The 27,163-nt window shown below is 42.7% G+C and overlaps 1 protein-coding gene across 2 annotated transcripts in view; it reads left to right on the forward strand.

Annotated features, from left to right (window-relative positions):
* Positions 1–27,163, forward strand: part of SMYD3 (SET and MYND domain containing 3) — a 706,268-nt gene that overhangs the window by 11,486 nt on the left and 667,619 nt on the right. Inside the window, exon 2 of one of the 2 annotated variants that reach the window (XM_047841253.1) lies at positions 4,136–4,325. In XM_047841253.1, the coding sequence (XP_047697209.1) occupies positions 4,162–4,325 (164 nt within the window). In that variant the 5' untranslated portion in view covers positions 4,136–4,161. Of the gene's footprint in view, positions 1–4,092; positions 4,326–27,163 lie in introns of those variants that run through there. The other variant, XM_047841252.1, reaches the window with a different exon arrangement.

A 27,163-nucleotide genomic window follows, 5' to 3' on the forward strand; every position in this document is an offset into this window, starting at 1 on the left:
TCTCTCAAAAATAAAAAGCACAAGGATATGAAAGGGAAAAACTAGGGTGAGAAAGCATTGCTTTTTTTGTATTTTAAAAATCTAATTTAGATTCATGATGAAACTGATTGTAAATTTAGTAAGAATTTTCATTGGAAACATCAAATCTCCAAGACTTGGTTGGAGAAAGATGGTTTCAAGATCCTACCCAGGATTTCCTTATTACTTATGGTATAAAAACCTGTACTCCATACATCATGAACCTCTTAACATCTTCCAGTTCTCCTTAAACTTCTTTTACTGTTTTCATATGAGAGAAACCACCAAAAGAATTTATTGAGTTGCAAGATAAGATGGAGGGCCCAGGGATTCTGAGCTTCTGTTTCTAAAATACATCTAGGGGCGCCTGGGTGGCTCAGTCTGTTAAGCATCTGACTTCAGCTCAGGTCATGATCTCACAGTTCGTGGGTTCAAGCCCTGCATCGGGCTCTGTGCTGACAACTCAGAACCTGGAGCCTGCTTTGGATTCTGTGTCTCCCTCTCTCTGCCCCTTCCCTGCTCATACTCTGTCTCTCAAAAGTAAATAAATGTGTAAAAAAATTTTTTTAAATAAAATCATCTCAACATAACATGGTCCCTCCCAAGCAATTTTAAATAATATTAAGAGTCAGTCATCTTTCCAGTTTCTGAGTGGTTTTGTATAGCAAATTTGGAACCTGATGCTTCTGATTTATCATTTAAGAGTTCTGAAAAGCAACAACCCATCTTACAATAATTAAATGGATCTTTTTTATTAAGTAAAAGAATTTAACTCTGTTACTGAACATGTGTTTCTCCTTATAGGATGTTAAATTGCATTATTGTGGAATCGCTCATTTCATCGGTAGGAACAGATCCAAATTTTGTGGGGTGCAGGTTTATACAACTTTAGCGAGCAATAGAAACTCTGTACTCATTTAGTGCTAATTCTCCATTCCCTTCCCCCAGCACTTGATAACTGATATTCTACTTTTTGTCTCTATGAATTTGTCTATTCCAGAAACCGTACGATATTTGTTGTTTTGTGTCTGCAGTATTTCACTTAGCATGATTTCAAGGTTCATCCACATTATAATGTATTAGAATTTCATTTTTAATGCTGAGTAATATTCCATTGTATGTATATACCACATTTTGTTTATTCACCTGTTGACGCACACTTGGATTGTTTCTGCATTTTGGCTACTGTGGATAATGCTGCTATGAACATGGGTGTGCAATCTCTTGTAGTTCCTGCTTTCAAATCTTTTGGGTATTGGGGGACTTCTTTTAAGAAAAAGGATACAGGGGCGCCTGGGTGGCTCAGTCTGTTGAGTGTCTGACTATTGATCTTGACTCAGGTCATGATCCCCAGGTCGTGGGATCAAGCTCTGCATATAACTCTGCACAGAGCCTGAAGCCTGCTTAAGATTATCTCTCTCTCTCTCTCTCAAATGAAAAAAAAACAAAATCAAAACAATGAGTATGACTGTAAGCACAAAAGGGAGTATTTGGAATGAGAAAAGAAGTTACAACAACAAAAAAATTTTAAGCTGATAAGTACAACAAATATCACGAAATCCAGAAAAAAATTATTAACTATGATAGAGCCCTTGATACTCCCCCCCCCCTACATTTTAGGTTGCATATTCTTTGATCACTTCTTTACAAGACAATAATTTTATAATACCAGTTTCTTTTTTAAATTTATTTATTTTTTGTATTTTTAAAAAATTTATATCCAAGTTAGCTAACATATAGTGTAATAGTGACTTCAGGAGTAGAATTTAGTGATTCATCACTTATATATAACACCAGTGCTAATCCCAACAAGTGCCCTCCTTAATGCCCATCATCCATTTAGCCCATCCCCTCCACCCAAAACCCCACTAGCAACCTTCAGTTTGTTTTCTCTATTTAAGAGTCTCTTATTGTTTGTCTCTCTCTGTGTTTTTCTATTATTTTTGCTTCCCTTCCATTATGTTCATCTGTTTTGTTTCTTAAATTCCACACGAGTGAAATCATATTTGACTTTCTCTGACTGACCTATTTCACTTAACATAATACACTCTAGTTCCATCCACCTTGTTGCAAATGGCAAGATTTCATTCTTTTTTTTTTAAATGCTAATTTTTGAAGGGGAGAGAGACAGAGCATGATTGGGGGAGGGGCAGAGAGAGAGGGAGACACAGAATCGGAAGCAGGCTCCAGGCTCTGAGCCATCAGTACAGATCACGGTGCGGGGCTTGAACCCACGAACCATGAGATCATGACCTGGGCCGAAGTCAGATGCCTAACTGACTGAGCCACCCAGGTGCCCCTAGATTTCATTCTTTTTGATCGCCGAGGAATACTCCATTGTATATATATATCACATCTTCTTTCTCCATTCATCAGTTGATAGACATTTGGACTCTTTCCAGACTTTGGCTCTTGTCAATAGTGCTGCTGTAAACATTGGGTGCATGTGTCCCTTCGAATCAGCACTCTTGTATCCTTTGGATAAATACCTAGTGGTGCAATTACTGGGTCATAGGGTAGTTCTGTTTTTAATTTTTTGAGGAACCTCCACACTATTTTCCAGAATTGCTGCACCAGTTTGCATTCCCACCAGCAGTGAACAAGTGTTCCCCTTTCTCCACATCCTTGTCTGAGTTGTTAATTTTAGCCATTCTGACAGGCATGAATGAGGTGGTATCTCATTGTGGTTTTGATTTGTATTTCTCTGATGATGAGTAATGTTGAGCATCTTTTCATGCGTCTGTTAGCCATCTGGATGTCTTCTTTGGAGAAGTGTCTATTCATTTCTTTTGCCCATGTCTTCACTGGATTATTTGTTTTTTGGGGGTGTTGAGTTTGCTAAGTTCTTAATAGATTTTAGACACTAACCCTTTATCTGATTTGTCATTTGCAAATATCTTCTCCCATTCTGTCAGTTGCCTTTTAGTTTTGCTGATTGTTTCTTTCCCTGTGCAGAAGTTTTTTAATCTTAACGATGTCCCAATAGTTCATTTTTGCTTTTTTATCTCTTGCCTCTGGAGATATGTCAAGTAAGAAGTTGCTGTGGCTGAGGTCAAACAGGTTATTGCCTGTTTTCTCTTCTAGGATTTGATGGCTTCCTGTCTTATGTTTAGATCTTTCATCCATTTTGAGTTTATTTTTGTGTATGGTGTAAGAAAGTGGCCCAGGTTCATTCTTCGGCACGTTGCTGTCTAGTTTTCCCAACACCATTTGCTAAAGAGACCGTCTTTTTTCCACTGCATATTCTTTCCTGCTTTGTCAAAGATTAGTTTGCCATACGTTTCTGGTCCATTTCTGGGTTCTCTAGTCTGTTCCATTGACCTATGTGTCTGCTCTTGTGCCAGTACCATAGAGTCTTGATGATGACAGCTTTGTGATACAGCTTGAAGTCTGGAATTGTGATGCCTCCAGCTTTGGTTTTCTTTTTCAGGATTGCTTTGTCTATTCGGGGTCTTTTCTGGTTCCACACAAATTTTAGGATTATTTGTTCTAACTCTGTGAAGAATGCTGGTATTATTTTGATAGAGATTGCTGGATCCTGGTTTTTAAAAGAAAGCTACAAGAGCCATTCTTAAAATGAATATAGTTTTTACTTGGTAGCATAGAATAATCTTCCTTGGGGTGATGATATTGTAGTCCTACTGTGTATTTTTATTCTGAGGAAATGCATGTGGCAGTATTTAATTATGAAATGTTATAATGCATCAGTTATGAGATTTCATGACGATTGCAGCTTACCTTTATATGATTCAACAACACAACTTACTTTCAAGGGGTTCAACAACCATACCTACATACTTGGGGAGAGAAAATGGACAGAAATGGCAAAATGCTAAGAACTGTGTGATCTAGGAGTAGGGTCCCCAACAAAATACCGAGTGTGTGTGAACACCGCTGCTCTCGCGGAGCCACCCTGGAACCAGCCGCCAAACCTGGGAGTCCTAGGCTGGGCCCGTGCCGACCACCCCAGGCTCCCGCCCCGGCTCGCCTCTTTACCCCGTCTGGGCATGCGCGGAGGCCCCGCGCGCCCGCCCCGCCCCTCGGGCGTACGTGAGCGCGCAGGGCGCAGGCGCGCGGCTCCCGGCGGCACGCGAGACGCCAGCTGCGGGAAGCGGAGGACGACTGAGGTGCCGACCTGAGGTGATGGAGCCGTCGAAGGTGGAAAAGTTCAGCTCCGCCAACAGAGGAAATGGGCTGCGCGCCTTGGTGCAGCTGCGCCCCGGAGAGCTGCTCTTCCGCTCGGATCCCTTGGCGTACACGGTGTGCAAGGGGAGTCGTGGCGTCGTCTGCGACCGCTGCCTCCTCGGGTACGTACAGAGCGCCCTCGCCCACCCGAGTCCGGGGCGGCGCGGGGAGACATCGTGGGGCCGCCCGCCGCGCGAGTCCGCACAGCCGTGGGTGCGCCGATATGGGGGCGCTGCCCCGATGCGCAGCCCCGCGCGGTTCCCGGACGCGCGTCGCGGCTGACAGGGTGCTGCGTGCCGGGCTTTGGGGGCGTTCCGGGCTCAGCCCTTCCAGCTCTGGTGGGGGGGGGGGCGGTTTGCGGAGCTGGACCCGCTGACACCCCCGCCCGCCCCTGGGCTGCGCTAGGAATTGGAGGGAGCCGGTGGGGGCAGAGCTGAGGAGCGGTGTTGCGCTACGGGTCATTTTCCTGGGGAACAAAAAGTCTGTGTCCTGGGCGGCCCTGGAAGTCACAATGGGCGGGGGTCGGGGTGGGCGGGTGCAGGGGTGCGTAAAAACCCGGCTCAGGGCTGAGGCCCCGCCAGCAGAGGACCGGGCTTGCGGGAGGCGGAAGAATCTCGGTGTTTACAGAACACGTTCCAGGGTCCAGGTTGTGTGTGGCCTGGGGACCCGTGGAGATGAACGGGACATCCTTAAGAATCCTGAAGGAGCACTTAAGTGAGAGCGAGAATGAATTGCAGCGAATCAGAAGGGCTGAAATAGAGACGCAGCAGTGCTGTGGGAGCACGAGTTACTGAGGGTGCGTGAAGCGCTGTGCGCGTAATGGCTAACTCTCAGCCACATAGCGGGGTGCGAGAGTCACAAGCCTGAGGCCCTGGGCGGATGTGAAGGGCTGTGCGAACGCAGGTTGTGGGAATATGCAGTACACAGGCCCGGTCATAGGAACTGTCGTCAGGCAGCGAGTGTCGCTGAGCTCCGGTGGTATGCCGGAGGGGGGCGCTCTCCAGGACTGCTCTTGCAGACCGCTTAGCCTGGGGTTTGGGTGGACGGGGGTGAGGAGGTGGTTGCGGAATTCAGATGGGTAGGTTGACCATTAATCTACCAAGGCCTGGGGCGCCTGGGTGGCCCAGTCCGTTAAGCGTCCGACCTCGGCTCCGGTTGGCTCAGGTCATGATCTCACGGTTCGTGAGTTCGAGCCCCGGGCCAGGCTCTGTGCTGACAGCTCGGAGCCTGGACCCTGCTTGGGATTCTGTGTCTCCCTCTCTTTCTCTGCCCCTCCCCCACTTGCTCTCTCTCTGTCTCAAAATAAATAAACATTTTTGGGGCTCCTGGGTGGCTCCGTCAGTTAAGCGTCCCACTTGGGCTCAGGTCATAATCTTGAGGTTTGTGAATTCGAGCCCCGCGTGGGGCTCTGTGCTGATGGCTCAGAGCCTGGAGCCTGCTTCGGATTCTGTGTCTCCCTCTCTTTCTAGCCCCTCCCCCACTTTCTCTCTGTCTCAAAATAAATAAACATTTTTGGGGCTCCTGGGTGGCTCTGTCAGTTAAGCGTCCCACTTCGGCTTAGGTCACGATCTCACGGTTTGTGAGTTCGAGCCCCACGTCAGGTTCTGTGCTGACAGCTCAGAGCCTGGAGCCCGCTTTGGATTCTGTGTCTCCCTCGCTCTCTGCCCCTCCCCACTCACGCTCTGTCTCTCTCTCTCTCCGTCAAAAATAAATAAACATTAAAAAAATAAAATCTTACCAAGTCCTAATTTGATTTGTAGTTGAGGAATTTATTTAACTTTCGTATTTTAAGATCACTAAATAACAGTTGTATCTGTATCTTCCTGATGTAACCACAACAGCAACAACAAAAAAATCTGTTGAGGAGAGAGCACTTTGAAGTTTTTGTAAACTTCAGAACTTATAAAAGTTTTGAAAACAGTTAATTCCTTTGAAGACTTAACTTTTGAGGTGCGGGTTAAACATCCTACTCTGGATTTCAGCTCAGGTCATGATGTCACAGTTTGTGAGTTCAAGCCCCACTCAGGCTCTGTGTTGGTAGCCAGGAACCTGCTTGGGGTTCGCACTCTGCCTGTTCCTCTGCCCCTCCCCCACTTGTGTCCCTCCCCCCCATAAATAAGTAAACATTAAAAAGAAGAGACTTAACTATTTGCTGAAGTCCCCCACATTGAAAGTTACACATTAAAAGAAAAAAGCTCATTTATTTATTTTGAGCGGGGGAGGGGCAGCGAGAGAGGGAGAGAGAGAGAATCCCAAGCGGGTTCCCCAGTGTCAGCGTGGAGCCAGACGTGGGGCTCCATCTCAGGAACCATGAGATCATGACCTGAGCTGAAATCAGGAGTCAGATGCTTAACCAACTGAGCCACCCAGGCGCCCTGAAAGTTACAGACCTTTAATTCTTATTCAAGCAAATTAGAAACTTGGGCTCTTCATCCTGCTGAATCATCTGGGGGTATATTTAGAGTTTGAAGGTAGTTAGTCCACAGTAGGGAACTTGCTTGATGAAGAAGGTGTGGGTCATCATCCAGATGAAATCGGACTGGCAACGTTATTTAGTAGTTGGGACGGAAACGTTTTGGAATTAATACGTGACACATTATTAACTGAATTATCAGAGCGGAACTTGAGTCATATGACACACAGAATTGTCTCTTTTCCAAAGTAGACTACACAGACCCAGTCCTTTGTGGGTGGGATGCTTCTTTATTCACCATACTATTTCATTCCTGTTGGCTATCACTCATGTTTCTTTTTTCAACGTTTTATTTATTTATTTATTTATTTATTTATTTATTTATTTATTTATTTTTGGGACAGAGAGAGACAGAGCATGAACGGGGGAGGGGCAGAGAGAGAGGGAGACACAGACTCGGAAACAGGCTCCAGGCTCCGAGCCATCAGCCCAGAGCCTGACGCGGGGCTCGAACTCACGGACCGTGAGATCGTGACCTGGCTGAAGTCGGACGCTTAACCGACTGCGCCACCCAGGCGCCCCTCACTCATGTTTCTTATTGGCAAGAAGTTACTTGTTAGTTATGCTTTAAGCAAAAAAGGAATTAAAAAGGAATTAAATGCAAGAGCATTGGGGAGATCTTAGCATTGGTTTGAGGTCTGGAGGAGCTCCAGTTCTGCTAGTGGGCAGGAACCAAGGAAAGTTGCACAGTCAGGATTACAGTTCAGAAGCAGTTGGGGTTGAGACCTGGGGAGTGGGTCACTTTTGATGCTATCTGGTAATACTGGTTTTTACGGCATGTATTACCAGCACCTTGATCCTGGGCCCTGCTGCTGCTGCCACGGCTGCTTGGGAAACTGGGTATTGCTGGAAAGTTGCTTTCTCAACCATATTTCTTTGTGGTATTAGCTTCTGATTCAAAATCGTCAGTGGGTGTCTTGGATTGGCTGGGATTAGGTCACTGCCTGCATCCTAGCTGCAATGGAATTTGAGAAGGTAAGTATTAAGCCTTTTTGGCTTTTAGGAAAGGAGGCAGGCTCTGTTTCCACCAGTGTTCAGATAGTGGGGAAATTAGCAAACATAAACATAGGAAAAGGGATCTCAGTAAATGCCAAGCATCCAAACTAAAACAAACTAAAGGAAGTTTCATACTAACACACTCATTTAGTAGCGCTCTACACAAAAAACACATTTGCACTTATTTTGGATTGCTAGGATATATTCACTTGTGCTGTCATAGTAGGTACTCTGTTGAACACTTCCACGTAAGTGGTTGTCGTATTTCTCAAGTTTTCTACCACAACTGAATGACCATCACTGGGATAAAGTTTCTGTGTTGTCATCTTGTAAGTGAAATTCATTCATCCTTAATTGTATGTATTAGGTAGTCTTTCAATTTTTGAGACCCTAATGCCTGACACATAGTAAGCTTTTAGTTTGTGTTACAATTTTGTCGAATTTTCCTCTAGCTGTCCTTGTCCTTCTGTCTTCCTTTTGAATCAAGAAATGGTGGGGCGCCTGGGTGCCTCAGTCAGTTGAGCACCCTACTTCGGCTCAGGTCATGATCTCGCAGTTGGTGAGTTCGAGCCCTGTCTCAGGCTCTGTGATGATAGCTTAGAGCCTGGAGCCTGCTTTGGATTCTGTCTCTGTCTCTGTCTCTGTCTCTGTCTCTCTCTCTGCCCCTCCCCTGCTTGTGCCTGTGCGCTGTCTCTCAAAAATAAGTAAGTATTAAAAAAAATTAAAAAAGAAATGAAATGAAAATATTAGTTTGTAGCAATAACAGTTTTGGGGTGGGGGTGGCAACATAAAATAACAGATATTTATTATAATTTCTTTATTACTTCACTCTACCTGATTTCCTTTAGCCTTGGGGTATTTGAACAGTGCTTTAGTTCTTGCCTATTTATTTATTTATTTATTTATTTATTATTTTTATATATATATATTTTTATTATATGAAATTTATTGTCAAATTAGTTTCCATATGCCTAGTTATTTTTATTAACAGAGAAACTTGAATTTGCTTCATGGCTTCCCTTGCTTTTTTCCTCTCATTAAGGATTGGCTTCTGGTTTTTTATGTTGCAAGTGAAAAAAAATGATGTATATAAATTGGGGAAGGATTAAATGATACGAAATTGTGACCTGAAATAATTTATATTATCCTTTTTCTGTATTCCTCACCTCTTTAGTTTGATAGCTGGAACAGATGGACAAACAGGTTATTTGTGTTTTCTCTTTTGGTAAATGCAGCATATAAAATTCCATTTGTAATTATTTTGTTTGTAAAACTTACCTGTTTAGTGACCTAACTCTCTCCTGTTATGTCCTTGGAGCCTAGCACACAGGAGATGGTAACTGTTGAAGTTGTGAAAGGATAGTATTTTAGGGAATTTTAAGTCACTGTATGTTTGTTTTTGGTTTTCAAAAGTTCCAAGTTGCCTGTAGCTTCCTATCAAGAACTTCCTCTGACATACTCTAATGATAGTTTCTTCTATGGGCTAAGGAGGATATGATATCTCTTCTGTCATTATGGCTGAACTTGAGGCTAGTGCCTCTCAGGAGGACGGAAGATGAATTGGAAATGGAAAGTCCATCTTTTTCAGCCCTGAATTATGGGAAGAAGGGGGACAGAGGTAGGGAAAACAGATTGTGAGAAATACATGTTTTTTCTTCTTTCTTTCTTTCTTTCTTTCTTTCTTTGGAAAGATTTTACTTTTTAAAGAGTAATCTCAATAACCTGGCAATCTAGAGTCCCATGGTCCACTGATTGAGACAGGCAGCTGCTCCGGAAATACATGTTTTGAGCTTCCTTGTCTGGCCAAAGTTCTGGGGTTAGGATGAGGGTGTTAAATAGGTTGAAGGGACAGTCCAAAGTAGAAGGCTTTTGATGGGGTCTGTGGCTGGTTCTGTCAGTAGAGCATGCAACTTGATTTCAGGGTCATGAGTTCAGGCCTCATATAGGGTGTAGGGCTTACTTAAAAACGAACAAACAAAAAGGCTCGAAAGGAGAAAGTCTTTGGCTGTGCTCCTTGTTTGGAATCTCTAGAGGGCATAGCTACGTGGGTTAATGCTGTGACAACACGGGGGTAGAGCACAGTAAGGGTAGAAGGAAGTGGATAGATAGATGGATGAGCCTGGGGAAGCTAAATAGTTCTCATGCCACTGTGAGGGATGCGGAGGAGCTGAGAGTCCTGGTAGACAGCAGGCATCATACCATTCTAGACTGAAGGTCAGGATCATGGATACAGGGGTAGGAGCAGGCATGACATCCCAAAAGGTGAGATGGCACCAGTCCAGCCATGGGATGTGATCTCCTCTTTGCAGCAGAGCTCAGTGAGCATCCACAGAGACACGAAGATCCTAGGTCTTCTTGCCACCATAAGGATGTCCCTTCAGCCCCATTTGGATAAAAATTTACCTGAAAGCAGCTATTTAAGCCAGCTCTGGTAAGGAGATAAACTTAAATGTCTGAATATTAACTGGAAGAGACCGACATATTATCTGGCGAATTTTAAGTTTCTGGCCATCTCCTAGGGTGGGTGTTCGTAAGGAAGATTAGATTAATTATTAGAAAAAACAGCCCTATGTTCATGATACAGACTTGATCTGTTCTAGAAAATAAAGCAGCTACATTTGAGTTACAGTGTGGATAGATATGACCAGGTAATAAAGGGCAAAAAAGGAACAGTGTGTGGTGAGATGATATAATCCATCTTGGCTAAGGACTGAACCTAGCGTGGAGGCAGGAATACCTTCATGTACTGAGGTAAGAAGAAGAGTGCCAGAGAAGGCAACAGTGGTGATTGAAAGGTTTGAGGACAGCTAGGAAAGTGACTAGTCTTGCTGAGTGACTCAGTCTTAGAGAAGAGAAGGTTTGAAATATTCTAGAAGAGTGAATTGCCTAGTGAAATATAGTAGGATAGGTTGGGCATGCCGAGGGTCCACTTAAAACTTGTGTTCATTCATTTAAAGTGAGAGCAGTCAGGGGAGGGCTTTTTTCTCACCCTGCGGTCAGCTACTTGACTGTGAGTTAGGTTTACCCAGGATTGCCGGGTTAGTTTAGTGGATGGAGAGTGGGCGAAGGAAGTTGAAGTTGTAGGCAAGGCAGGGATAATCAGGCACCATGATTTTTGAGCAAGGGACTTAGGTCATAAGGAGGGGAGGGTGATGGACAGTGGGCTGTGATGAAATCCGTGGATTAGGGGACATGATGTGGTCAGGGGAGAGGTGGAGTGGCCAGAGTGGGCTGACTTGATGTGCATATACATGCACGTGTGCTTTAGAAGTGGTGTGTGTGTGCTGGAGCAAGAGGGTTTAAGGTGTGGCAGAAGGTGGCGGAGATAGGGGAGAAGATTGTTAGAATGAGCAGCAAACTGAGAGGCTGAGGTGTTAGATGAATTTTCTAAGTGAAGGTACCAGGAACGTTAGGCATTGGAATGAATAGTTTTGGCAAAGGCAGAAATTCTCACATTGGCTTCCTAAGCCAAGATTTAAGGGCCTGTGGAGAACGAGCCAAGTGGAGACAGATGGGCACTCACCTCTGTTCACGTAATGGGTAAAAGGCATTCTGTGGGTTTTCAGCTGGTTTAGTGAAATAAGTCAGCAACAGGTGCTGGTGAACTGTTGTTGTGTTATAGACTCTTCTTGGGAAGGCGGGAGGTGGGCTTTGGAGGTTGAAGGAAGGACCTCAAAGAGTAGAACCTTGAGAGATGGCTTGAAGTCAGGACTTGCAGATTCCTGGGCACTGGCTAATGGATATACCTGAGCATCAAGGAAGGACTGATAATAAGGTGGGTGGGAAAGGACTCTATGGATATGAATTCCCTTTTTCTTTTTGAATGGGAGTTATAATTCCTGTTTCTTTTGCTTCTTTTTCTTCTGCAAGGAAGTTTGGGAAAGGGCTGTATGGCAGAGTTCTGAGCCTGCAAACATTTGGTCCATGTGAATGCCACAGCAGAGGACATTCTTAATCAGACAGGACGACCTGCTTTGTGGATAGCAGTAAGTTATTCTTCTTCAGACAGCCTGGTAATTGTTCAGAGGTCTCATGAACAGAGCAACTGTGGGGACAGGAATGGAGGTCGGTGCCTGGAACTCAAAAGCTCAGACTTCCCCTCACCATGGTCATTGTGGCTTCTGCTGGTACAGAGTGCCCAGTTTGGGATCCTGGGTTCCCCCACATGGCAACACATCTTTGGGACCAGCCAGCCAGCTGGTGTCAGGTTTTTATCATAGACCCTTTTGTCATGGGAAGGATCACTGATTTGTTCATATTGAAACATTCTGTTTTTTCCCCCCTGCACTTTGATTTGCCTTTCTCTACCTGTGCTTCCATCTCTGAAACCTACTAACAGTCTTCTGTAGAGCTTCTCAGGTTGCCTCAGACCTTCACAGAAGGAGAATTGAAGCAATGGGTTAATGTCTGTGGTTTGCCTGCTGTTGACATATGCTGTCATTTGAGGTACCTGATACCATAGAGCAGTGCTTTTCTCAAAGTTTTCAGTGTCAGAACCCACTCTTAAAAATTGGGAAGGATTTCATAGGAGAGTCTTTAAATAAAAACAGTTATTTAGGACTGAAGAGGATTTACTTATGTGGCTATCTCTATTGACTTTACTGCATAAAAAAAACTGGTAAGTTTGAAAATATGTATTCAAACATAATTATTACATTTTAACAAAGTTTTTTTTTTTAAAAATTTTTTTTTTTTTCAACGTTTATTTATTTTTGGGACAGAGAGAGACAGAGCACGGGGGAGGGGCAGAGAGAGAGGGAGACACAGAATCGGAAACAGGCTCCAGGCTCTGAGCCATCAGCCCAGAGCCCGACACGGGGCTCGAACCCACGGACCGCGAGATCGTGACCTGGCTGAAGTCAGACGCTTAACCGACTGTGCCACCCAGGCACCCCTAATGTTTATTCTTAAAAGAGAGACAGAGCATGAATGGGGGAGGGGCAGAGATAGAGAGGGAGACATAGAATCTGAAGCTGGCTCCAGACTCTGAGCTTTCAGCACAGAGCCCGACGCGGGGCTCGAACTCACGGACCGCGAGATCGTGACCTGGCTGAAGTCGGACGCTTAACCGACTGCGCCACTCAGGCGCCCCATTTTAACAAAGTTTTTAGTGAAACAAACTTTTTCGTTAAAAAACATTTTGTTTTTAGTTTATTCATTTATTTTGAGTGAGAGAGATAGTGAGTGAGGGAGGGAGGGGCAGAGGGAGAGGGAAAGAGAATCCCAAGTAGGCCCTGCAATGTCTGCACAGAGCCTAACGTGGGGCTTGATCCCACGAACCGTGAGATCATGACCTAAGCCAGAATCAAGAGTTGAACGCTTAAGTGACTGAGCCACCCACGTGCCCTGGGATGGTGATTAATGTGGATTATCAAGGGAAAGTAAGAGAGCTCCCTTCTAGTTACTTGTCACCACGGTATGTGACGATTGAATATTATTACTCAGTATCTAATATTCATTACTATTAGCAATGCCAGGCATGATTTTAAGTGCTTTATTTTGTGTATTATTTCACTTAATTCTCATGATAACCTGAAAAAAGTGTCTATTATGTTCCTTATGAACACAAATATGGACCAGAGAACATTCATATGCTTGTAGGAGTGCAATTTTATAGTACCTGTAAAAATTGAGCACTATATTTTGTTGACCCTACTTTTGGAATTCTGACAGAAATACAAATACCAGTGGTTGTACAAGGATACTTAGCATAGCAGTTTGATAATTAAAAAGGGAGAGAGAATTTTAATGTTTGTTAATAGGGGACTGGTTAAGTTATGGTGTAGCCATATTGTAGAATACTGTCTAGCTGTTCAGATTGATAGATTCATATGTACGGATGTGGATGGATGTCCATGATGCATTCCTGGGTGAATACAGTTGTAGGACAATGTATATTTCCAATAAATCTTTGTGTGAGCGTATATGTACTTGTGTGTATAGAAGAGGTTTGGAAGAACACCCCGGAATTCTAATACTTCTTGAGAATGGGACTTGGAGGCGGGAGGGAAGATATTCCTTTGTACTTTTTATATTTTGTATTTTTTTAAAATTTTTTTTTTTCAACGTTTATTTATTTTTGGGACAGAGAGAGACAGAGCATGAACGGGGGAGGGGCAGAGAGAGAGGGAGACACAGAATCGGAAACAGGCTCCAGGCTCTGAGCCATCAGCCCAGAGCCCGACGCGGGGCTTGAACTCACGGACCGCGAGATCGTGACCTGGCTGAAGTCGGACGCTTAACCGACTGCACCACCCAGGCGCCCCTATATTTTGTATTTTTATCCCAGTCAAGCGTGTATTCTTTTTTGTAATTAGAAATCTAAATAAACTTTGAGAAAGTCTTTCTTAGACTTTGTTTCATTTGAAATTGTATAAAACTGTGTGCGGCTTGGGATGAAGATGTCTTAGAAACACTTTCCAGCTTATGTCCCTTCTTTTTTTTTTTTTTTTTTTTTTTTTTTTTTTTTTTAAGCATCAGTTGATTAGACTGAGAGTGAACCTCTTGCTAGAAGGTGAGTAAGCTCACTGGCTGGTCATAGGCTCTAGAGTTTGAACTGAGGAAGGTAGGACTGCTGCCAGTCCTCATGATAGTCAGCCCCTGTGTGAGCCTGGTTATTTAACTTTTCCTTGGTATTCCTTGGTGTTCTCAGTATCCATCACTAAACTTTACTCATTTTCCTCAGCGAGCACACAAGATGACTACATTTCTCAGCCTCCTTTCAGTTTGATTGGGACCCTGTGACTCATTTTTGGCCATGGAGTGTGGGCTGGAGGTTATATAAGCCATTTCTGGGTCTGCCATAAAATATCCTGTGCATTCTTCCCTCTCTCTTGCCTTGTGGAGGCCATGAATTGAGTTGGAGAAACAAGCATGAGTCAGAGCTTGGAGGAGAGTTGCTCTGATGAATTGCCCTACATGCATCAGATTTAGTAGGAGCTAGAAATAAATGTCTATTTAGTTGAGTCACTTAGAGCAGCTCACTTAGAGCAGCCCTTCTTGAACTTTAACGTGCAAATAAATCACCTGAAGATTTTGTTCAAGTAGATTCTGATTTGGTAAGGTCTGGGTTGGGTATGAGATTCTCATTTCCTTCCCTTCCCTTCCCTTCCCTTCCCTTCCCTTCCCTTCCCTTCCCTTCCCTTCCCTTTTTTTTAATTTTTAAAGTAATCTCTACACCCAACATGGGGCTTGGACTTACAACCCCAAGATCAAGAGTTGCATACTCTACTGACTGAGCCAACCAGGCACCCTGGGATTCTGCATTTCTAACAAGCTCCTAGGTGATGCTAAAGCTGATCACATATGAGTAGCAGAGACTTCAAAGGGTTAAATTAGATGACATATAGCCCACTGTCAGTACTCAGTAAGCACTTACTGAGTGGATAGGATAGCATCCTGAAACAGCTCATATTCAGTGAATATGAGGAAAAGCAACTAGGGACTCTGCATTTATAATCAAGTATTCGAATTATTCCTAAATATATATCTATTGTCTTATGTATCATGGGCTGTGAGTTAGTTTTAGTATTATGTGTGCAGAAAATATGTGAAATTAGAACCTGGAGTTATTTGTAAGATCATTTTGAACATTTACCTTTTGACATACATTCATTTTGGTGTTTCAAATTGTTACTTGTTTCTTTAGCTACTTTCATGGAAAAGTAACCTCTTTCTTCTCATTATAATTAAAATTCTTTTTATACTTGTGTTTGGCAATAATTTCAAATTTACAGAAAAGTTGCAAGAATAAGAATGGGACAAAAAAATTTTGGATGCCCTTTACCCAGATTAAATTATTAACATTTGATATCATTTACACACTCCTCCCTGTCCTCCCTTAAGCCCCCATCTTTATCCACATGTACATATGTTCTTTCTGATTATGTAACTTCTATATATCCTGCCCCTTTATCCTAAATAATGTGTATACCCAACAAGTAGGAAAGTTGTATATATTAACTTCAAATTTAACATTACCATAATACTTTATTTTTTTTTTTTTAATGTTTATTTATTTTTGAGACAGAGAGAGATAGAGCATGAATGGGGGAGGGGCAGAGAGAGAGGGAGACACAGAATCGGAAGCAGGCTTCAGGCTCTGAGCCATCAGCCCAGAGCCCGACGCGGGGCTTGAACTCACAGACCGTGAGATCGTGACCCGGGCTGAAGTCGGATGCTTAACCGACTGAGCCACCCAGGTGCCCCACCATAATACTTTACTATCTGTATTTCCGTTTTGCCAGATGACCAAATAATGTTCTTCATAGTATTTTTTCCCCTTTTTATACAGGGTCTAGGGTCGTGTCTTGTATTTATTTGTCTTATCTTTGGCCTTCTTTAACATTTCACAAGTTTTCTTTGTCATTGAATACTGACTCCCCCTCCTCTCCCCTTCTCTTCCCCTCCCCTTCTCTTCCCCTCCTCTCCTTCTTCTCCCACCCCCTCCCTCTCTCTCCCCCCCTTTTCCTCTCCCCCTCTTCCCCTTGCCTCCCTATTCCCTTCCCTTCCGTTTTAATATAACTTTCCTCATTTTGGGTTTATCTAGTGTTGCTTCATGGTTAGATTGGGTTATGTATTCTCAGCTGTGATGCTACATGGTTGGGGTATCCTCAGGGTATCCTATTTGGAGGTTCACAAGGTTTAGCTGCCTTTCATTGGTGGTGTTAAACCCAGTCAAGCTGTTGTCTTGTTTTCCACTGTGTGCAGTCCCCTCATCTCCTAACTAATAACCTGTGGGAAGACATTTTAAGACCATGGAAACTCCTGTTCATTAACATTTCCCTCTAGATTGAGCATCCATGGATGATTCTTGATTGAATCTGTGGTATGGCATTTGCAAAATGCTCATTTTCTAACTACAGCACTCCCCCCACACTTAGCAGTTAGCATTCAGCTTAGCATTTTACCATAAGCAAGGGCACATCCTTCTTCCTCATTATTTGTCTTTTTATGAATTTCCATTTTTTCCACTGGTTTATAATTAATTGCATACCTAATTATTTTGGCGCTCAAATTGTACCAGATTTTTTTTTAATGTTTATTTATTTTTATTTAATTTTTTTTTTTTTTGAGAGAGAGAGGCAGAGTGTGAGTGGGGGAGGGGCAGAGAGAGAGGGAGACACAGAATGTGAAGCAGGCTCCAGGCTCTGAGCTGTCAGCACAGAGCCCGACGTGAGGCTCGAACCCACAAACTGTGAGATCATGACCTGAGCCGAAGTTGGATGCTTAACCGACTGAGCCACCCAGGCGCCCCTGTACCAGACTTTTTTAGTAGGAAAGCTTTCAAGGTGGATATTCTGTCCTTTAACTTTTTTTTTTTTTATGTTTATGTTTGAGAGAGAGAGAGAGAGAGAGAGAGAGAGAGAGAGAGAGAGAGAGAGAGGGAGAGAGCAAGTAGGGGAGGCGCAGAGAGAGAGGGAGACAGAGGATCCAAATGTGGGGCTTGAACTCAGGAACTGTGAGATCATGACCTGAACTGAAGTTGGACGCTCAACAGACTGAGCCTTCCAGGAGCCCCCCATTCCCCCCTTTTTAAGCATTTCTTTACTTTCTGGTATAACAAATGTTTTAGGCTCATCTGGTAATTATCCTGCCCAATCCTGGAATCAGTATATCTCTGAGGACTCCTGGATTCTTTTAGTGGGGAATAATATTGGATACCAAGATCTGATGCTGGGTGTGCTCACTGCTACTGGAATGTCTTTGCTTTGACCTTTTTAGCAGACAAAGTTGTGAAGTATGCAGGTTCATGAAAATGTATGTACATATGCATATATGTATATATACTTTAGAATATCATGGGTTCACACCAATACTTTCAAGTCAGATTTGTCTCTTGAGGGTTCTTTCTTGCCTTTCTCCATTACATAATTGTATATTTCTTCTGCTTCAGTGACTCTCTTAGTAACAACATCAACCTGTTTGCTCATTTATTGAACTCTGTATCTCATCTAAGATTGTTCCAAATTGTTACATCTACATATTTAAAAAAAAAAGCTCCTACTTGGTACTGAATTTGTTTACAGTGTACCTTTCCCTGCTGCTCTGCTGAAGACTGATAGTGTATAGTTAAATACTGTACCCGTTTTGTATTCTTTTTTTCCCTTTAATGTATTTACTGGTATTAATTAGAAATATAATTGAGTTCATTTGTTTTACTTTGCTTTCAGTTTTAGGTTTTCCTGCCCCCCTTTCTTGAAAGCAAGAGAGAGAGAGAGAGAGAGAGAGAGAGAGAATGCATGCCAGTGGGACAGAGGGGGAGAAAGAGAGAATCTCAAGCAGGTTCCACGCTCAATGAGATCATGAAATTATGACCTGAGCCGAAATCAAGAGTTAGATGCTTAACCAACTGAGCCACTTAGGTGCCCCGAATCTTTCTTATTCTTTTGTGTATGTTCCATAGTTTCTGATTTCCTCTGCTTGGCCATTTGTGTAATTTCTAGTATTTTGCAAATGTGAATAATCCTTGTAATTAATAACCTCACACTTAAGTGTTTTGGTACTGTTACAGGTGTATATTCAGGGTAAATTCCTGGAAGTGGGATTGCTAAGCCAAAGTGTCAATACCTGTATGGGGTGGTACCATTTTATGTTTCCATTAGCAATGTAGGAGAGTGCTTGTTTCCCTCAGTTTTGTGGACTGAGTGTATTGTTAAGCTTTTGAATTTCTGCCAATTTGATGGGTGAGAAGTGGTATCTCAGTATACTTTTTTTTTTTTAACGTTTATTTATTTATTTCAAGAGAGTGAAAGAGCACGTGCTCAACTGGAGGAGGGGCAGAGAGAGAGGGGGAGAGAGAGAATCCCAAGCTGGCTTTACGCTGTCAGTGCAGAGTCCCCAACACAGGGCTCAAACTTACTAACCGAGAGATCGTGACCTGAGCCAAAATCAAGAGTGGGACACTTAACTGACTGAGCCACTCCGGTGCACATCTCAGTATAGTTTTAATTTCCATTTAGGTTGCATTATCATTAAAGTTAAACATCTTTTTTTTTAAATGTATTTTTTCTTTTAAGCAAGCTTTATGCCCAATGTGGGGCTTGTACTCATGACTCTGAGCTCAAGAGTTGCATACTCCACTGACTGAGCCAGCCAGGAGCCCCTGTTAAACATTTTTTCATATGTGTAAAGGCCATATTTATATATTTTTGTGAATTGTCTGTATATATCTTTTGTCCATTTATCTGTGAGATTTTTGGTCTTTTTCCCCCCTTCGAATTTTAAGCACTTTTTTCACATTTGCAGTATTAGCCCTCTATCTTTGATAAATATTGGAAATACTTTCTCTCAGATTATTTCATTTAACTTTGATTATGATAGAGTAATTCACCCGTGTTTTCTTTTAGAACTTGTATACTTTAAGTCTTTACATTGAGATCTCTGATTCATTTAGAATTTGTTATGTATGGGGCGCCTGGGTGGCTCAGTCGGTTAAGCATCTGACTCTTGATTCAGCTCAGGTCTTGATCTCAGGGTCATGAGTTCAAGTCTTGTGTTGGTCTCCACACTGGCATGGAGACTACTTAAAAAAAAAATTATTATGTATAGTATAAGGTATGGATCTAATTTTATCTTTTTCTAAATGGCTATCTAGCTGTCCCATCATGTGTTATTAAAAAGATTGGAGCAAATCACTGGGACAGAAAGTGTTCATATTCTAGATCATATACTAGTTGGCTCTAACTCTGGACTTTCTACTCTATTCCATTGGTCTGTTTGTATACTCATGTATCCATTTCTATTTTGTGAAGAGTTTTCAATTAAGAATAGGTGTTGAAGGGGCTCCTGAGTGGCTCAGTTGGTTAAACATCCTACTTTGACTCAGTTTATGATCTTGTGGTTTGTGGGTTTGAGCCCTGCATCAGACTCTGTGCTGACAGCTGGAGCCTGGAGCCTGCTTTGGATTCTGTGTCCTCCTCTCTCTCTGCCCCTCCTGTGCTCCTAGTCTTTTTCTTTCTCAAAAATGAATTAACATTAAAAATTAGAGAATAGGTGTTGAATTCTGCTTTAGCATTTCATCATCTGTGGAGAGTCCTATGATTTTTTTTTCTTCCTAGACTTAATGTCCCCATTGTAAGTTTACTTAAGAAAGACTATAGAACCAAGTTATATATAAGTCTCCTTATATTTCAGGCTTGCTTGCTTAGGTAAAGAGCATCATCAAAATAAATCCGTGTTTCAAAAATCCGTGTTGTGAAATTTCCTTTATTTAAAAAACTTTTTTTAATGTTTGTTTATTTTTGTGAGAGAGTGCGAGCGGAGGAGGGGCAGAGACGGAGGGAGACACAGAATCCGAAGCAGGCTCCAGGCTCTGAACTATCAGCACAGAGCCTGATGCGGGGCTCAAACTCACAAACTGTGAGATCATGACCTGAGCTGACGTTGGTTGCTCAACTGACTGAACCACCCAGGTGCCCCTGGAGTTTGCTTTAAAGTAATGTAGTTGGGAGGTGTTGGTGGGGGTATAGGTTGTGTAAGGTTAGCCATATGTTGATAATTTTTTTTTTTTTCAACATTTATTTATTCTTGGGACAGAGAGAGACAGAGCATGAACGGGGGAGGGGCAGAGAGAGAGGGAGACACAGAATCGGAAACAGGCTCCAGGCTCCGAGCCATCAGCCCAGAGCCCGACGCGGGGCTCGAACTCACGGACCGCGAGATCGTGACCTGGCTGAAGTCGGATGCTTAACCGACTGCGCCACCCAGGCGCCCCCATATGTTGATAATTTTTGAAGCTGGTTGATGAATGTGTGGGGTTCCATCATACTGTTCTCTGTACTTTGGGGAATGAGTCATGCTTTCTATGATAATAGTAAAAGGAAAGAAAAGATAAAAGAACTGTCTTCAAGTGTCTGGTCATTTTTGATTAGTCATATTTAAGAATGAGGCATTAAAAAAGTTTTAGGTTGAAAAAGAACAACTCTGGGTGTCTGTTCAGATTGTTGCCCAGTGGGTATCTGTATATTTGGTCATCTGGTGTCTCCCAATTGTCAGGGTTATTCTCTGGGACTGGTGAGTTTTTCTAGACGGGGGTTATATCAATTTAGGGTTTGATCAGAGAAGCAGAATCACGGAATGACAAAGGTTAAGCGTTATAGAGATTACAGCTTACATAACTGTGGGGGTTGGTAAAGATGCTGTTGCTCTGCATCGTGGTGGCCCTCAAGTCAGTGGGGCTGGCAGAAAGAGACGCCAGATACCGAGTGGGGGGAAGCAAGAACACATTGGAATCCAATTGGAACTAATGAGGACATATTGAAACCGGTGTCAGCCACTGCCTTCACCCTCAATGACACTGATGGCCTGCAGAAACTGCTAATGCTCTTTGCCACAGAGCTGTTCCTGTACTGGGCTCCACAACTGGGAGGAGGTTCAGGAAGAGATAGGGGAGCTGAGGGCCTGATAGGTGCCCCAGGCCAGCAAGGCAGGCCATTAGGTAGTGACCATGCACACAGGCTGCAGCAGTACCTGGCACCTACACAAACCCTGCACGCCCTGCAAAACGTAATGACGGTCGCTTCACTTCTGCTTTCCAGATGTCACCCATCTTTTTTGGCCAACCTTAACCTAGAGTATACAGAGAAGAGATTTTGGGAACTGTAGTTCCAGCTTGCTGTGTTGCTGTGCGACGGAAGCCATCGTAGTTCATCCCTTGTCGACCATGCATACCTATTTAACCATCCTTAACCATACTTGGCAACTATAGCTAGTTTATTCTTTCACCGAACTATCCTTTGCACAGCTGAAAACACTCACCCTCTCCTGAAAAGAGCACATACAAAATCCCCTTACCAGGGTTCCCTGGGTGGCTCAGTTGGTCAAGTGTCTGACTCTTGATTTCGCTTCAGGTCATGATCTCACAGTTCGTGGCTCAAGCCCTGTTCTTGGGCTCTGTGCTGGCAGTGTGGAGCCTGCTTGGGATTCTCTCTCCCTCTCTCTACCCCCCCCCCCCCCTTTGCTCTTTCGCTCGCTCTCTCTCTCGATAAATAAACTTAAAAAAATTAAAAGAAATCTCTTTACCCATCCTTGGGTGACTTCATTCCTCTTGTAGCTGAATCACATTCTCCCTTTGATATTCTGTAACTTTGGTATTTTATAATCCACTGTCATTCTCCAAGATCCATCTGTCTTCTACATTGGCCAAACAGGCAAGTTAAGTGAGGATGTGGAAGTATTCTCCATCTTTGCATCTTTCTCAACACTGATGGTGGCAGTACGTCCTCCAGAAATTGCAGTATTGGTTTTGTTATACTGTCTAGGTAGGTAAAGGCATTCTAGTGGCTTCCACTTGGACTTTTACACCACAGTAGCTATTACTGTGTGCGTAAGGGAATAAGAGAGGGGATTCTGACAGTTGTTCAGGATGTCTATTTCGACTATATATTTGGGGACTGAATATCACTGCAGGCTGGATTTGGGACCTATTGGACTCACTGTGAGGTAAATGTGAGCCCAAACTGCATTGATCCTCTGACTTCCATACACTGCTCTTTCTTTCTTTCTTTCTTTCTTTCTTTCTTTCTTTCTTTCTTTCTTTCTTTCTCCTCCTCCTCCTCCTTCTTCTTCTTCTTCCTTCTCTCTCTCTCTCTCTCTCTCTCTCTCTCTCTCTCTCTCTTTCTTTCTACTTATGAGACAGTGTGAACAGGGGAGGGGCAGAGAGAGGGAGAGAGAGAATCCCAAGCAGGCTCCACAAAGTCAGCACAGCATACGGTGCTATTCCTGCAAGTTTGGACCACAATGGTAATTTTGGGTTTCAGGAATTAACTTTAGTTCAGAGCTAGTTTCCAGTAGACCTCCCAAAGTCTGGTTATGTTGTCTTCCCCAGTACAAAGTCATCCTATTTTTTTAAATTTTATTTATTTTATTTATTTATTTTGAAAGAGAGATCGAGTGGGGGAGGGGCAGACAGATAGGGAGAGAGAGAATCCCAAGCAGGCTCCTCCCCGTCAGTGCAGAGCCTAGTGTGGGGCTCGAACTACTGACCATGACCTGAGCCAAAATCAAGAGTTGGATGCTCAGCTGACTGAGCCACCCAGGTGTCCCAAAGTCATCCTTATAAATGGCTATAGATCTCTTTGGGAAGGCCAGGTGGAAAATTTACAGTATCCATATTTGGCTCTGTGGTAGCATTCTTCCTTTACGGGACCTGACCTTGTCTTCATTCCAGAGACTCTGGGTCTGTGAAGTGCCTCACATCTGGGAGTTGGTAGAGGGGCCATAACTTTATTATTTTGGTGATTTAAGTCATACTTCTGTTTACCAGTTACACTATCAAGACTTAATTAGATTGCCCATCTATTTCAGTTCTGGGGACACTGTGATTACTTAGCCAATGTTAGAGATCTCTGCAGTTAAAACCTTTCTAGTTCTGTTTTGGCTGCCATTATGGTGTTCATTCCTACCGTGTCTTTGATGATTATGTGCTGCTACTTGGTCCCTGCCACCACAGGATCCCATCATCTTCTGCTCAATTTAGGAAGCCCAGTTCGATGGCAGGAGTTACCACTTTTATTCCTGGCTTCTCATGGCTAGCCATCACAGAGCTCTTGAAGGAGGCCAGGGTTCCTCTCATGAATATATTTCTCGCAGCTTGGTGAATGGAATGTTTTCTGGATCCTACTGGGGACATGGTTAAAGGTAAGCAAGTCTTACATATTAAATCCACTCAGCATTCTGATCTTGTAAGCCATCAGATTCCATCTTCTTTAGTATCTAGAGAAGTTCTGATGTTTCACCTTCACTTAGTATAGGTCACCTTAGGGTCCAGCTTTCAGTAAACCAACCAGCCAAACTGTTAGAGTCGTTCCTAGCTGTTTGGGCCAACCTGTTGAGCACAGTTTCTGCTTAGAACACACATATCAGTGAATTCATCTTAATCCAGCATTATCTTCCACCTGAATCCAATACTCCCAACACCCTTAGGGTCCTTTCCTGTGTTCCTCAAGTTTTTGTTGATGTAAATTGACAAAATCTTGCAGTTCTTTTGGTGTGTAATGAGCCTCCCAATGCATCACACTTTTTAGCTTTATCCTTTGGGGTCTGCCAGGACTTGAGTCTGGTCATAGATCTAAAGCACTGAGAGGTGGTGGAGATAGTTCCTGAGGGGGTTCATCAGTCCTTCACACAGCCCTTATCATAGGGGAAGACCACCCTCTTCAGAGTGTTTTTACTGGTAAAAGGAATTCAACAGAATTTAGGAATTCAGGCACCAAGTTTCATGGGTTTACATCCAAGATTTAGGGTCCCACTCCTTACCAGTTTCCTAACTTTATGTAAGAGTTGAAACATGAGTTTGGAAATTCAGTTTACATTGTCACTCAGTTCCTGCTACTCCAGGTGTGGCGTGTGGGTCAGCAGCACCATTGTCCACGGGAGCTTGTTAGCAGTGCAGGTTTGTGCCACACCGCAGACTTAATCAACATACCTCTGCTTCATTATAATTTCGAGCTCTCTGCGTAATGTGTACTTACTTTAAACTGAGAAGAATGGATTTCTGTATGTACTTTTAAAGTTCTCAGTCTGGTTATTTGATAAATGTTTCCTTTGAAAAATTTCTTGGGGATGCTGTAATTTGATTTCACGTTTAATTCTGTATATGCTACATCTAAAATTTTTGTTGGTCAAGTTTCAGGTGATTTCTTTCTCCTTTCCATCTGGGAGTTCCCAAGTAGTCTAATTTAGATGTGATGCTCCCTCTGGTGGACACTGGGATTAAAAGCACACAGATTTTTTTCAGTATAGTGAATTTGTTGTCAGCTATTAAAACTTAATATCCCTGAGTGATCATCTTCACGAACCTCCTTTCCAATCTGTTCTCAACTTCTGACATTCACTATAGCTTTTGTTTTGAATTTGAACCATAAAAACAAAATTTTGTCATAAGTTTTTATATAAAACTCACCATAATGAAAGAACCCTGGACAAATCAATATGGTAATAGTGCCTGATTAATAGTGAGCCTGTTATTCATGTTAAAAGTGAAAAATCATGTTTGAAACTAGTTGTAAGATTGGAATTTGTGATGATCTGGGGGAGAACTGTGCCTTTGACCTATTTACAATGGGATTTATTACTACAAAATATTTTGTGCGGTGATCCCAACCCCCTCAGTTTTTGTTGTGATAATTACTTGTTAGGATGAAAATTATAAATGTCGTTGTGTGGAATAACCTTGTTTATCATATCTCGTTCTAATCTTAGAATTCAAATGTTTGCTTTCCCTGCAACACAGCTATATTTCTGAACAGTTCCTGAAAAAGCACGTAACCCATTGGATAAACATCTTAGATATTTTATTTTAAAAGTAAAAATTGGGGGCACATGGGTGGCTCAGTCAGTTGAGCGTCTGGCTATCGATTTCGGCTCAGGTCATGATCTTGTGGTTTGTGACTTTGAACCCTGCATTGGGCTCTCTGCTGTGGGTACGTATCCTGCTTGGGATCCTCTGTCTCCCTCTCTCTGTCTCTTCCCTGCACGGGCATGCTCTCAGTCTTTCTCTTAAAATTAAACATTAAAAAAATAAAAATTGATAAAGTCATTATTTACTTGTTTAAATACAGTAAAATCAAAAGGTATATTTTTTGTAAAAAATGTTTTCATGTTGATATATTTATTTTGAAAGAGAGAGAGAGAGAGAGCACGGTATCCTTTTTAAAAAAATGTTTTCATGTTGATATATTTACTTTGAGAGGGAGAGAAAGAATCCCACACAAGCTTCACACTGCCAGGGCAGAGCCCGATGTGGGACTTGATCCCACAAACTGTGAGACCATGACCTGAGCTGAAATCAAGAGTTGGACACTCAACCAGCTGAGCCACCAAAAGGTGCCCCAAAAAGGTATCCTTTTTGAAGTTAACTTGTTGCCATTTTGTCTTGCACATGGCATAGTCATGTGTAATTTTAAACATTTAAGGGCATTTATTTCATTCTTTCTTATTGCCAGGTAGTATTCCATTGTATATATAAACCACAGCTTGTCATTCATCAGTTGATGGACATTTAGGCTCTTCCCATAATTTGGCTATTGTTGAGAGTGCCGCTATAAACATTGGGGTACAAGTGCCCCTATGCATCAGCACTCCTGTATCCCTTGGGTAAATGCCTAGCAGTGCTGTTGCTGGGTCATAGGGTAGATCTATTTTTAATGTTTTGAGAAACCTCCACACTGTTTTCCTGACAACGTGGATGGAACTGGAGAGTGTTAGGCTAAGTGAAATAAGTCATACAGAGAAAGATACCATATGTTTTCACTCTTATGTGGATCCTGAGAAGCTTAACAGAAAACCATGGGGGAGGGGAAGGGGGAAAAAAAGTTACAGAGAGGGAAGGAGGCAAACCTAAGAGACTCTTAAAAACTGAGAATAAACTGAGGGTTGATGGGGGTGGGAGGGAGGGGAGGGTGGATGATGGGCATTGAGGAGGGTACCTGCTCGGATGAGCACTGGGTGTTGTATGGAAGCCAATGTGACAATAAATTTCATAAAAAAAAAAAACAAAACATTTAAGGGCATTTATAGTTTCAGGTTAATAATAATTTTTTTATTCATTACTTTGGTTGAGAATCATAGTGTTAGGAAGTCCCCTGTTTTTTATTGTTTTTGTTTTAACAAAACCTTCGAGGCAAACAAAGCCTTCAAGGCAAAAATAAGAAAAACCAAATAAGGGGAAAAAGGTTAGTTTGATCATTAGATTTGATTTCATAAAAGTCAAAAACATCTGTGTGTCAAAGAACTGACTGATGGAAAAGCCAAGAAACTGAGGAAAACATTTGCAACATGGAAAGACATATCCTTAATATATAGAAATAATTTGTAACTTAATTAGAGAAAGCAGCTTACTTACCTCTTTCTGGGATTTTTCTTCTTTGTCTCTGAACAGTTCTGATCTTCAGATTTCTCTGGGATTCTTTTTTCCCTTTAGTTTGTTTTTCAATGTTTATTTTTGAGAGAGAGCACACACCAATGTGCATGAGCAGGGGAAGGGCAGAGAGAGAGAGAGAGAGAGAGAGAGAGAGAGAGAGAGAGAGAGAGAGAGAGAGAGAGGAGGACACAGAATCGGAAGCAGGCTCCAGGCTCCAAGCTGACAGCACAGAGCCCAACGTGGGGCTGGAACTCACGAACCATGAGATCATACCTGAGCTGAAGTCGGACACTTAACCGACTGAGCCACCCAGGTGCCTCTCTAGGAGAGATTCTCTTCTGATTTCATTAGTTCTCAACATTGCCTACACATTGGGAGTACCTGGGGAGCATTAAAAAATACTGATGCATGGGTCCCACCCCAGAGATCTGATTTAATTGGTTTAGAGTGTCCTTGTACATGGAAATTTTAAAAGCTCCCCAGGTTATTGTAATGTGCAGTCTGGTTTGACAAGAACTATCTTTCTTTTTCATCTTAATTGATTCCCTTCTTTACGTCTTTATATTCAAGGGCTAAGGTGAAATTGCCACAGCTGGGTTCATTCAGGCTGTTCATGATATCCATAAATA

Source organism: Prionailurus viverrinus, chromosome F1, assembly GCF_022837055.1.
Source record: "Prionailurus viverrinus isolate Anna chromosome F1, UM_Priviv_1.0, whole genome shotgun sequence".
Taxonomy (NCBI): Eukaryota; Metazoa; Chordata; class Mammalia; order Carnivora; family Felidae; genus Prionailurus; species Prionailurus viverrinus.